This window comes from Cryptomeria japonica, chromosome 5, assembly GCF_030272615.1.
Source record: "Cryptomeria japonica chromosome 5, Sugi_1.0, whole genome shotgun sequence".
NCBI classification, from domain to species: domain Eukaryota; kingdom Viridiplantae; phylum Streptophyta; class Pinopsida; order Cupressales; family Cupressaceae; genus Cryptomeria; species Cryptomeria japonica.
Window position 1 is genome coordinate 36201028 of NC_081409.1, and position 13752 is coordinate 36214779.

A 13752-nucleotide genomic window follows, 5' to 3' on the forward strand; every position below is an offset into this window, starting at 1 on the left:
CCTACACAATTTGTAAGAAGGTTTTATACAAGCAACATTTTGTCACAGGTTTCTCCGGCAATGCCTACAAAATTTGTAAGAAGGTTTTATATGAGCAAAATTTTGTCATAGTTTTCTCCTGTAAGATTTCCACGTAAAATCCCGTGTCTCTTATGTGTGTAGATTTTTGTGATCGCTTCATTGTGTTTATTAAATTTTAATAAGTAAAAGATTGTCTTATATTGATTCACATCCCTCTCGATATAAGTTTGTTCTCTTCATGCAAGCCTCCTCCTAGCCCCCTTTGGCCTTAAGGTGGCTATTTTTTTTTTTCTCTTGGCCGTAAATTGGGCATACATAGTTGAAATTGGGCATACAAGATATCGTCAATAAGTTGGTTCCAAGCACTCTCTAGTGGTGTATGTCTTATTCTTAGATTTTTCTTAGTGTTAATATTATTTTGAATCAAAGTTATATAATCATTTTCTACGTTTGAGATCATAATTTTTTGCCATGATCTCCAATTTTTGTAATTGTTATGGTGTTGGAAAAGTATTTTAGAGCTCTTGAATTCTATTTATGCACTTTTTCTAGAATTTTCCATTGGTACCTTTTATTTATATTTTAATTATTTCACATTTTGGTCAATTGCTTGGATATTTTGGCACCTAGAAAAGATATACTCATGTGAGATGACTTCATTTGATTTGGTTTACATGCACTGATATTATTGGTCTCTTATTTTTTAATTTGAGGAGGTACCATGGGTTTTTCTCTACATCCTTTTATTTTCATCCTAGAAAAGAGTTATTATGAGTCTTGATGAAATGACATCTTAGCACATCTCAGGTGGCTTGATCTTTTGCCTTATCTATATGGGCTCATGCTTGAACTAGCCACACCAAGGGGTAGATCAACTTGGGGTAACATTATTGATCATGTTGTTAGATTAACTTGTTTTAGTTGATCCTGACTATGTGTGTTGTATCAGACATTGATTGTCCCCACATAATTTAGATTAGACTTCAGGATATCCATGGAGACCCTCATATCTCTTGATTCCTAGAGGATTATGCTATATATTGTTTCATTCCCCTCACACATGCAAATTTCATACCCTTTGATGATAATATATTAGAGGATCTCGAGTATATCACAAGTCTTGCATGTTTTGATGGATCAAAGACTTGTCTCCTAGTTCCTACTCCTTGCATTTAGACCCAATCTCCATCATGTTTTGTTTTTGGCCCCTATTGATTTAGTGCAACAAGGCACTCCTCTTCTTTGAAATATAGTTACTTAGGATACGTATCTTTTTGGCATATTATCTTTATTTTTGGAGTCTTAGATTATAGATTTAGAGGATTATTTAGAGGACATTCATACCCTCTTTGCTTGTAGCTAGATCATCACTATTAGTGTGCCATCATCATTGCCTTTGTAGCTTTGTATACATTAGTCTTCTTAGGTCTTTGGGTTAACATCATCGCAATCAAGGACATGAGGATATTTGAACAACTTTCAGAGGTACACATCATTTGGATTTAGATTCCTAATTCTTCTAGTTTCTAGGAATGGATTCTCCAATCACTAGTGGAGGTATTTCTTCCAAAAGGGAGAAATGTTGTTTGCAGGTATTGGATCATGTTTAATCTTTAGGATTTCATCATTGGTATCAGAGCTACTTCTTTATGGGGGGATTCATATTCTTATTTTCTCTCTTCCATTAAGGGGACATTTTTTGTATTGTGTGACAAAAGTAGTCCTTGGGGGTCACATCAAGTCCTTGTTTCCTTCTTTCACTAATGTAATTATTTTATTTTCTCTCTTTTGAAGAGGAGTTTTTTCCTATGTGGTTTTCTTATTTTCCTTAGTTATGAGAGATTTTATTTGTTTGTACATGGGTACCTCACTAGGCCTTGTATCTGAGATCCATTAATGCATCTATACAACTACCATTCCATTCATCATTAGGTTTCTAGCTTCTCCTTGAGTTGACCTTAAGGGTGTTTGTTGGAGTAATTAGGTAATGACCTTAGTAATTAATTAATTAGTCATTAATTACTTAGATCTTGTATTACGTTATTACACTTAAGCTAAACTTAGGAGTGCTTTTCTATTATTAGTTTGAGATAATTATAGATCATGCTATCACATAGGACATGTCAAGGACATTTTTCATGCTTTATTTCAATCCCCACCTAGGTTTATATCTAAGGTTTTATCTTTATGCTTTTATGAGCATTCATTGTATCCAAGTTTATCCAATTCATAACAAGTTAATCTCAATATCAAATTCCTTTGTGGATCATTCTCTCTCAATGTTGCATAAAACACAATCATGAATCTTTCTTATTATATGTGACAAGTGTTTTTGTTGCATGTGATTTATAGGAGTTGTGGGGTTAAGTATCAACTCCAATAATGAAGAATACAAATAATAATAATAAATTAACAATTTAATACTAACATCAATATTTTTTTTTCTCATCACGGACTAACAGTTATAGTTAAGGATTATTTTATTTCATACTTTTTCTTTCATGATTGATCTTCTTTGCTTGTCTACCCCTTTAGATGAACCATTATTAATAATATATGCTCTTACACCTCAAGCATCCTCTCTAACAAAATAAAGTAGCTAACATATGTAGTATTCATAGGATTATTAAATTATTTCCTTAAAAGTCTTCAACAAATAATTGAGGCATGATGGTTGCAAATGATTACACAAAATGTGTGTGTGTGTGTGTGTGCGTGCGTGCGGGCAGGGGTGGGGGGGGGGGGGTGGGGGTGGGTGTGGGGGTGCATACGTGCAACTCAAACACACATATCATATTATATATAATATAATACACACAAACACATATTTTCTCTATCTCTTACCTTCATTATATATATTTTCCTAATGCATTTCAATACATTATTCAATGCATGAACATAACACAAGATCTAAAATATACATATGTAAGCACTCTCCACCAACAAGCCACTAACTTACATACATAGGCTAAATTAATCAGAAATTGTACAATATTAAAGGGACCAACCTCTCCTAAGAAATTCTTAAAAATTAGAAATTTACAACCTTCCTCTTCCTCTAGCAATGGAAATCTCTATAAAAAATCCAATTAAACATGTTATGTGTTTGATGTCTAATATTTATCCAATTATAAAGCAACCATGTTTTGTCCAAGTTAATCCCATTTCCTCCACTACACTCACCTTAGGAATCTCTTTAATCGAGGGTGGTGGATGGCTTATGTTCTCTTGAGGGGACAAAACTTATATCTTTGAACATTTATGTTTGAAACTTGAAGAATATGCCAGCAAAAATGGTATGACATGTTAGAAAAGGGAAATAAAAAACTCAACCACTTCTAAAATTGTATATTAAACACCCCTACACTAGTATCCCTTCTCTTTCACTTATTAGAACCCTTTCCTCTTTGATTCTTAATATCCATGGTTTGGATACATAGTGACATACTAAGTTGCATAGTCGATATTAGTACTTCCTTATTTCTTGCTTCACTCTTCATGATCAACCTAGTCATTTCAATGTTTTTAGCTAGTATTATTTTTCACAATGTTTTACCCATTGTATAGCTATGTAGAAAATATGAGAGTAAACCCTTATGTAACTATCTCCATAGTCTCCGTTGTACAAATAAATTAACCAAACTGCATTCTATTTTAATATTTTTCTTATCTTTGTTTATGGTTGCTGGAAATCGTAGAAGGGATTTATTAAGATTGAATGGACCATTGGATTAGTTTTTAAGAAATTTAGAAGTTGTATTCAAACATGTTATTTGAACTCAGAGTACCCAGACCAACTATACTATGAGAAAACCCTCTACAATACCTCTATGCTAACCTCTTCATCCTCACTACTCTTATTGCTATTTATTTATTTTGTCGAAAATTGAAAGCAAAGTTACAAATATAAATATAAAATAAAAACAAAGAAAAAATCCTCCTACATGCTTGAAATTTAGTTTTTTCTTAGTTTTGTTCTCTCCTCTTATGTCAACCATTATCTTTCTTTTTCCCTTTTTATAATATGAAAAATAATGAAATGACTTAATGACTTTATTACTTTATATATATATATTAAAAAGGTAATAATACATTATTCATAAAAATGGGTGGGTGGTAGAAGGAACACCATCATTGTCTATGTGGGGCCAAGCCCAACAAAACAAAAAAAGTTACAAAGTGGTAAGGGTGTACCATCAAGGGATTGGGTTCATGTAATTCACCCCATACATTAGTAGGGGATGAAACGATTAGTAATTGGTTTTGAACTAATAAGGACACCCTTCTTCTTGATCTTCATTTGTAAGTTGTTGAGCATGAACATGAGAAGTTGCTAGATATAGATGAGTAAACTTGCTGCATTTCAACCAACTAAGAGCACCTTGTCCATGTGACATATGTTTATTTTTATGTTTAGTTATTAGTGTGGCTTTTCAAAATTTAAAGACAGTGTAAAGGGATGATGAGGTTCTTGTAGCCCTTCCATCTCTCTTTTTAATTAAAAAAAGATTTTTTATGTTGGTTGGGTTGTAGAGGATGGTCAAACAAGAATGGTCATTATCGCATACCTTTTTTGGGCTATTCATTGATAATTTAGAGGAGTGGATAGACGAGTTTGGTGGTGGAGAGGGGCACCTGTCTAATTCTATTAAAAAGTTTCTTCTATATGCAAACATGACCTTATATTAATGGTATAAATAACAAATGATTTGAAAGAGTACTTAAGAGCTATTTTTTTTTTTTTTAAGGAAGTAGGAATGCAAGCGAATATTGACAAAACCAATGTCATGATTTTTATCTTGAGAAGAAATAACATACAACAAACTTTATTTTTGAAGGTTTAGACCATTAAAAGATGTAAATAAATATAAACATGCTAGCCTTCATTTTCACAACAAACTCAACTAGGAGACTTGTAAGACAAAATTGATACAAGAGGGTTGAAAAGCTTTATGCCTACTAAATAAATGCAAAAATGTTGAATTGTGGGATAGAACATGGAGTTGTAGCATTGACCTAAAATTACAAGAGATGAAAAGTTAAATAGAAGAAGAGTAAGTTGGATATTAGTTTGCAAGAGCGTCTAAAGACCTATTGAGGTAATCAAAATATATGTGAGAATGAAAGTCAAGGCAACCATGTAGACAAAATAGCTTGAGAGGAAAAGAGAATACTATGTTAGATATTTCAATCCTACATTGTACCACAAACAAAATATTGTAAATGAGCGGATATAAAGTGCAAAACAAAAATGGTAATAGCTCAACTAAAAAGTAACTCACATCATTTTAAGTGTGAGATTGGAAGACGATCAAAACAGAAGGAAGAGTATATACATAGAATACATTGCTTTTATAATGTGAGACTAGTAAAAACCTAATGACACCACATTATAAGATGTTCAACTACTAAAATATATGAATCAATTACATTAATATTTTAAAAATGAAATCAAAATAACAAATTATTTGATAACATTCACACAACACCAAAGAACACTCGATTTAATGACAAAATCTATATTATAGATACCTAAACAATGATGAATTCAAATCTTAAAAAAACATAAAAATAACATCGACGCAAAGCGTCAAGTTCCCGCCATTAGTATAATTAGTTTAGAGTAAATAAAAATAGAAATAAAGATAGAGGGAGAGGGAGAGGGAGAGGGAGAGGGAGAGAAATACATAGAGAGATAGAGAAAGGTGGAGGAAAAGATAAAAATAAAAAGAGAGATAGATAGATAAGGAGATAGATAGATAGAGAGGAAGAGGTAGAGGGAGAGATAAAGGTAGAGAGATAGAGAGAAAGAGAGAGAGATAGATGAGTATATAGGGAGTGGAAGAGATAGATAGGTATAGAGGGAGAGGGGGGAGGGGAAATAGAGGTATTATGTGGCAATATGATAAAAGGATAGAGAGAAAGGGATAGAGATAGAGATAGAGATGAAGATAGAGGGGGTGAGGAAGAAACTTAGCACAATTAATTATTGAAATGCCATTTCTTTTAGTTTAGAGTGGATAAAAATAGAGATAGAGATGAAGATAGAGGGGGTGAGGAAGAGGGAGAAAAATAAATAGGGATCTAGCTAAGTTTGTAATTTTTTCTTGAATTGAGTATGAATTTTTTTATTACTATTAATGTCCTAATTAGACATGTGTTGCCATTGATTGCTCATTTGATGTGAAAGATTATATGAGAGATCTTCAAACATGTAAGATGATTGCTAATGAATGCATGCAATACTAACACAAATTGAAACTTTACAAAGCATGCACTTAGTTGGCTCAAGGTACAAAAACAAAATGGCAATAGTGGGCTAGGGTTTGAATTGAAGTTTTAGAAAGGCAAGGGTCAAGCCCATAGTCACATTAATATGGACCGATAAATGGTCAAATCTTGGTAGATAATAGCTATATTTTGGTAGGTGTATGTATAAATATAATAAATATAAGGATTAACTATGTATTAGACTATTTAAAAAATAATAATAATATATATATCCAATATACAATGTACACCATGCACATACATGATAATTGCTAAATTAAATAGAAGATGAAAATTATTTACTCCCAAGTTAAAGATGCAAACTAGTTACTTAGAAGGTAAAATACTTAAGTTAAATATAAGATAAAAACTAATTACTTAATAGGAAAACAAAGTTAAATTAAAAAAGTAAAGATAATAATGTTAGCAATGTGGAATAGTAATTTTAATTTACTAGAGGAATTAGGGTTTGGGTAAGTAATTTTGCATATTAATATCATTGGGAAATAAGATATTATTGATATTATTTTATTGTTTGAGGGTAACAATAGTAACATAGTAATAATGATATTAATTTAATAATATAATCAATATTAACACTCTCAAATTAAATACTATTATTGCTAATATTCGTATTATATCATGTTAGCATAATTAACAATAATAATAATATAATATTAAAAATGATTGCAGTAACAATATTTAAGCATAGTAAAGTGAAATTAGTCATAAATCTTAGTCATAATTTATCAAACCTATTTTTAACATAAATCTTAGTCATAATTTGTTAAAACTATTTTTAATAATTATACTAAAGAGTAAGAGGCAAACTGCACATGTTAAGGAAGTTACTATTCTAAAATTACTAGCTTTATTATCTTTACTTTATTTTATTTAATATAGGTATTGTTTTTTCTATTAAGTAATTAATTGTTATCTTATATTTAAGATAAATATTTTACCTTCTAAGTAATTAGTTTGCATCTTTAATTGACATGGATGTTTCTCTTTGGGAGTAAATAATTTTCATCTTTTATTTGATTAATTTTTGTTTTTTTAGTTTTACTTATAACAAATGAACATCAATTTAAGATAAAGATATATTATTATTTGTATAACTATTCCTTTTTAAAAATAAAGCTAAAAGAAGATGGGTAATTATCATGTATGGGTATATGTAAGTGGGCATGTATGAGAATACTTAATTTGGCTAGGGGAATGAACCTAACTTCATACAAGATTGTGTCATTTGTCAATATACACATGTATGAAGACATTTCTTTAAATTAGACCAAAATTAAATAAAAATGATATGAAGATTTGAATTTTTACATTAAAATACTTGAATATATCACAATGGCATTTATATACTTTCTCATTGAAATGTATGAAAATCACTTAAATTGTTAATATATACTTAAGTTAAACAAATCATTTTTTTCCAAATTACTTATATTTAAATAGTTTAATTAAACAAAATTTAATACATAGATCAACATTATTTTTATATCATAGATTAATTTTTTTTTTTAATAGATTATAATATAAAGAAATAACGTAATTTTTTAATTTTTATTTTTCATATAATGAAGTTGCAACAATTTTAAATAATAATTATACAATATATACTAAATTATAAATATCATTAAGATTAATAATTTAATAAATAACATATTTTTTTCATATATAAAGAAATTATAAATATCATTAACATAATGAAATCAATAAAATTAAATATTATAGTAATAAATAAGAATAAATAAATCTGAAAATATGATTGAATTATTTATTTAAACTTGATTGTATATTTTTTTGATTATTTTATGACTATTTTATAATTAAAAGCTTAGTTGCTTGTTCTAGGTGAGTAAAATATTTCTTTAAAAGTACAATATCGAAAAAATCTTCTCCTCCTTGATTTTGAGAAAGCTTATGATAGGGTTGAGTGGAATTTTATAATTACGATGCTGCAGTCTTTTGGCTTTCCGCCATATTTTTGTAATGCTGTTCAAACCTTGTTCAAAGATGCCTGTGCCCAGGTTGAGATTAACGGTTCTATTTCAGATCCTTTCCCTCTTAGTAGGTCTATCCGGCAGGGCTGTCCTTTGGCCCTTGCTCTCTTTGTCATTGCGGTTGAAGCTTTGTTCTATATTCTGAGAGATAATACCTTGTCTCCGGAAGTTAGGGGATTATTGCTTCCCAATGATGATGAGCTTCTTAATAGTCATTTTGCTGATGACACTGCTGTCTTTCTTGAGCTCTCTGATAATAACTTCAAGAATCTTCAAGTTAAGTTGGATTTATTTTGTTCTATCTCTGGTGCTAGGGTCTCCCAAGCTAAGTCCATCTGTTTAGGTTGGGATGATCAACCTCCTAATTGGTTTCTTCAGCATAATTTTCAATGGGGAGGTCCCAAGAATATTGTTAAGTATCTTGGTATTCCTTACTCTGTTGATCCTTCTATTAAGGACATGTGGGTTTGGGTTAGGACCAAGATTGATAATAAGCTTAATAAATGGTACAATAGATCCTTATCCCTTGCTGGCAGAATTCAAGTTTGTCAAAAAACTTTATCCTCATACAACATTTACTACTCTTCTGCCTGGCTGTTTAGCAATTACCAAATTCTTGAAATTCAAAAAGCCATCAGGCATTTCCTTTGGTTTGATGGCAAGGGAAAGAAAAAGTTTCATGCTGTGAATTGGGAGTGGTGTCACTCTGATAAGTCCCTGGGTGGTCTGGGGTTAAAAGATCTTAAGCTTCAAGGTATTGCTCTTGCCGCTAAACGGATCTTTCAGTCATTGGAAGGTGACTCTCCTTGGAAAGTGCTTGTTAGACATAACATTGAGAGAGGTTTTCCCAAGGAGGCTAAGTCCTAGAAGAACCTCCCTTTTTGTGACCTTATTTGTGGTAAATTTCCGGTTATAGTTCAAGGTTTTGCTATCTTTAAGTCTATCTGGCGTGCCTGGGACCATGTCCGAAAGTTTCTCACCAATAAGGATTTTCATAGTGATCATCAACTTTATGGTGAAAGGTCCATTTGGTGGAACTTGAGCAGGAACAATAAACCCTTAGCCCTCTACCAGGGTTGCTCGGCCAAGTCTTGGGCTAGAGCTGGTATCACTCAATTTTTTGATATTTTCGAACATGATCTGCTTATTCCTTGGGATGAGCTGAAGAGTAACTTTAACTTACCTCAATCTCAAAAGAAGACTTATAACTTAATTGTGGAAGCCTGTAAAGACCTCCCTTCGGCTTGCGATGTGGATTCTCATAGATTTCTTAAATGTAAATGGCCTGATGGTACTGTCTTAGACCAACTTAAAGCTAAAAACATTTATAAAATCATTAATCATAATGAGGATATTATTGCTCATTTGAATAGACTCTGGTACTGTTCTTTTGATGTTAAAATGTGGAAAAAAATGCTGAATTATATTTGGAAAAGTCCTGTTGAGCCCAAGATCCAATGTTTTAAATGGCTCTTGTTAATTGATAGACTTCCTATTAAAAGAAATTATCATACTGATTTATGTAATATTTGTAGGCTGCCGGATACTGGTAGACATATCTTATTTGATTGCCTATTTGCTAAAGAAATTTAGAATTTTTTTGGTATTTACTATCCCTTTAATGTGACTATTATTGAAATTGTTACGGGTCACATTAAAGGGCTTAGTAAGGATGCTAACTTCTTCTGGAATATGCTGTCTTCTAACATTCTTTGGCAGATTTGGAAGTACAGGAATGAGGAAAAGTACCAAGGTAAGCCAAGGGGTCTTACTGAGTTTTTTCATAAACTCACTCATTTTAAAATCTTCCTCCAGGTTCAAGCTACCATGATTATTGAGAAGGATAAATTTCGAAGGTTCCTTGAGGATGGTCAAGCTACCCTTTTCTTCTACAAGCTCAATTATGGATTCCAATGGAGAAGGACTCTGGACAACTTACGGGTGTTCGAGCATACTTGCCGGAAGCTGAGCCAGGCTATCAGAAAGAACCACAACACTAAACAGGAGCAGATTTTGATGTTGTCCCAGAATCAGGATCAGAAAACTATTGTTTGGATGGAGGGCCCTCTTGGTTGGTCCGCTTGGGTGGACATCCACCTTGATCTTCTGCTCTAGCTCTTTTGTTCCCTATTTTTCACTTTCGATGTATCTGAGCTTTCCTCTTTGTAATAGTACTACTGCTACTTTGATGTGAGGCCTCCTTTCAGGCTCTCATTGGTTGTACTCTCTTTTTTGATCTCTCTATTTTTAATATAAAAAAAAAAATCTTCGTCTTAAATGTTAGATGGGAATAGAATAAAAAATTATAATGATTCCAGCACGCGAGAGACTTGGGAATGTGGGTGGGTATGATATATGCATAGCTTCCATGCAAACTAATTTGTACAGGAGAATTATTAGTAAGTACTTCCCTGTTGCAAAGGCTCATACGTGTATACGAATATATGAACGAAAATTCAATTTGAATTTTTTAAATTATTTTATTGTTTTGTTTGTACAAGTAACAGTTGTACAGCTTTTAATTGTAATAGTACATAAAAAATTATGTATTTTTTTGTTCAGAAAATTAAATTTTATGTCTATAGAAATTCATATAGACCAATCACAAAACAAATAAATCTTTTTTTAAATAATTTTTGTTAAAAAATAAGCAAGTTAACTTTTGTAAAATTTTTATTTTATTTTAGTTTGAAAATTTTTAAAAATTAATTGGTTGAAAAGACAATGCTTAATCACTATTTAAAAACATAGTGAATGCATAAGTATTCCTGCCATGGACAGAAACTAACAAACGAAAGATCAAAACTTCAAAGACAATAAGATGTCAATAATAAGACATATTGGATACATAATGGTATCCTTTAATATCTTGGAGTAGCGTTTTCTAACGGTTTCCGCGTCCCGAAAACATCCCATATAACGGTCCCAAAAAAAAACGAGGAACCCAACGTAAAAAAACACATGCGCCACAAAATACATAATTATTCTAACAGTTCTGTCACAGAGACTTTCCTTAAATTTTTTTTATTTTTGAAGTTTTCTTAATCAATAAATTTATTTGATAGAATCCTCTGCTAAACAGAACTCCAGGCTCTCCGATGGCGCTCTCAAAAGAAAATGTGAAGCATCGGTATCGAGTTTCGTTGAAGCCCTAGAAAACCAAACAGAAGAAACAATCTTCAGAAGCTGCATTCGTTTTGGCTATGGATAAAAGCTCTTTGATCTCAACATTTGCGGAAGCAGATACTTCGGGATGGTCTCTGCAGGCCGATGTCCAGGTAGATTACTCAGTTCTCGTTTTTGTTTTTTATGGTTTTTTATTTTTTAAATTTTAATTTGATCAGTTCTCTTTAAGGGATGTTGTTAAACCAATGCCCTAGTTGTATTTTTAATTTTCTATCGACTAGCTTGAACTCAAATTCAGGGCTTTCCAATGGATTGTTCTTCCTACGTCTACCGAGACACACTTCTTTGCTTGGGGTTCTTGGTTTGATTTGTAATCTAAACGCCATGTTGTTTTTCACGAATCAGTTAATAGTCGAACCTGTGACCCCTTTTTAGCATGAAAATACCTGGTTTCCTTTATGGTAGGGTTTATACTGTCGATTGTTCTTCTAGTCATTTTCTTAGTTTTGCATGGGGTTCCTAGTTTGACTTGTATATAATGTTTCTTATTAATAGTTAAGACTGGAACTTGTGACTTCCAGCTAGCATGAAGCCACCGTCCCTGTTGTGGTCCCCAGTTTGGATTGTTCTTCAACATCACCACGTGATGGACATCTTTGCTTGACGTTCCTAGCTTGATTTGGATGCCATGTTGCTTTCAATTAGTGTGGAAATACCAGCTCCATTATGTTTCATGGTGTATTCTTCCAACCACCTATCAAGATCCATTTCTTTGCTTGGTGTTTCTAGCCTAATTTGGATATATTTTTTTCTATAAATGATTTTGTCATGAATTGAACTTCAAACCTTTTGTTAGTATGGAGCTACTGGTCCCCTTTATTGTTCTTAGTGTGGATTGTTCTTCAACATTGCCAATTGAGATATGCTTCTTTGCTTTAAATTCCTAGTTTGTTTTGGTGCCAATCGAGAAAAAACATTGATTTATGGTTTGGCTGCGAAACAAAATTATATAAAAAAAAACTATTAAAATGTGACGAAAGAAGAGTAAACTTAACTTATATTAATAACTAAGATTTTACTTGTGTTTCTTTCAATACTAAGCTCAACCAACAGCCACATACAAAGGGCAAAGCAACAAAATAAGTTGTTATTTTAAATAACAACACAACAAAATTAAGACCAGTACCAGTGAGGTTTGCAATAGTAATAAATATATTTAAAACTTGATTATAACTTTGTTGCTTTCAAAATATTATTAGCAGATATATTAACAAAATACTATAGAGAAAAAGAATAGAGAACAAAAGAATTATTGTTAGCTTTGATTAACAATAACAGAAATCTTAGAAAATAAGATTGATAAATTAGAGTTGCGTGCAAACTAATACTATGAAATTGTTAGCTTGAAACCAAAAAGACTTGTTATAAAGTTTAAAAAAAAAATTAAGATTTAACTGCATGCAAATCTAATGAAAAGATTTAAATAAACTGTTCTAAATCTTAGACAGGAAACAATGTTAGAGATCCCTGCACAAGAAAGAACAAGATTGATGAAAGCATATCTAAGCTAAAATTCTTCTTTTTTTTCCTCAAAGAGAGTGCTCCAAAAGATAATTGGTAATCCTTCAATGATACAAGCCCAAGAAATAATTAGTAGAAACCTGCTCTGATACCATAAAGGAAAATAATCTGAAGTACCAAGAAATAACTAATCAATGAGCAATTGTTTTAAGGTAGAGTATTACCATAAAAATGAGAAGCCAAAAGCAAGAGTAAGCACACCATAATCCAAGAAGGAGACACAATATGAGTAAGGGGAAAAAAGCAAAGAAAAACCCCTATGAAGATGGCGTAAAGCCTAAGAAAATACAACGAGAGAAAGAGAGAGTTAGCTTAGCATAGAAATGCTTCCATGGAAGAAATGAGAGAGGCAGCTAAAATATATAGAGGTGAGAGTGGAGTTGCAAATGTAACTCCCAAGTCTAAGGATGCCATCTATCATCCTATGTGTGTGCAAAGTGTCACAATCCTTATATGGAGGAAATCTAATATTCCTTAATAAAGGAATCAAAAGAAAATGAGTCATCCACACACGTGTGACAAAATTACAAAGGACATGTAGGGTTTCCAAAGGAATCTCCTAACATAATACAAATAAATAAGTAACCTTTACCAAGTAAAGATTAATATTCTAACCTTTTATAATAAAAAATTATTGTGAGTTTCCTTTATCTATTTAGAATCACAAATCAATTGTAATGTACTTCCAATTTGAGACATGCTTCTGTGTATAGAGTTCCTAATTTGGGTTAGATACCATGCT

The 13752-nt window shown here is 31.7% G+C and overlaps 1 protein-coding gene across 3 annotated transcripts in view; it reads left to right on the top strand.

Annotated features, from left to right (window-relative positions):
* Nucleotides 1-11165: 11165 nt before the first annotated feature.
* The window catches only part of LOC131057373 (uncharacterized), a 151612-nt gene continuing 149025 nt past the window's right edge, over nt 11166-13752 (top strand). For 2 of the 3 annotated variants that reach the window (XM_057991531.2, XM_057991532.2), the window contains exon 1: nt 11255-11581. In XM_057991531.2, the coding sequence (XP_057847514.2) occupies nt 11507-11581 (75 nt within the window). In that variant the 5' untranslated portion in view covers nt 11255-11506. Of the gene's footprint in view, nt 11582-13752 lie in introns of all 3 variants that reach the window. The other variant, XM_057991530.2, reaches the window with a different exon arrangement.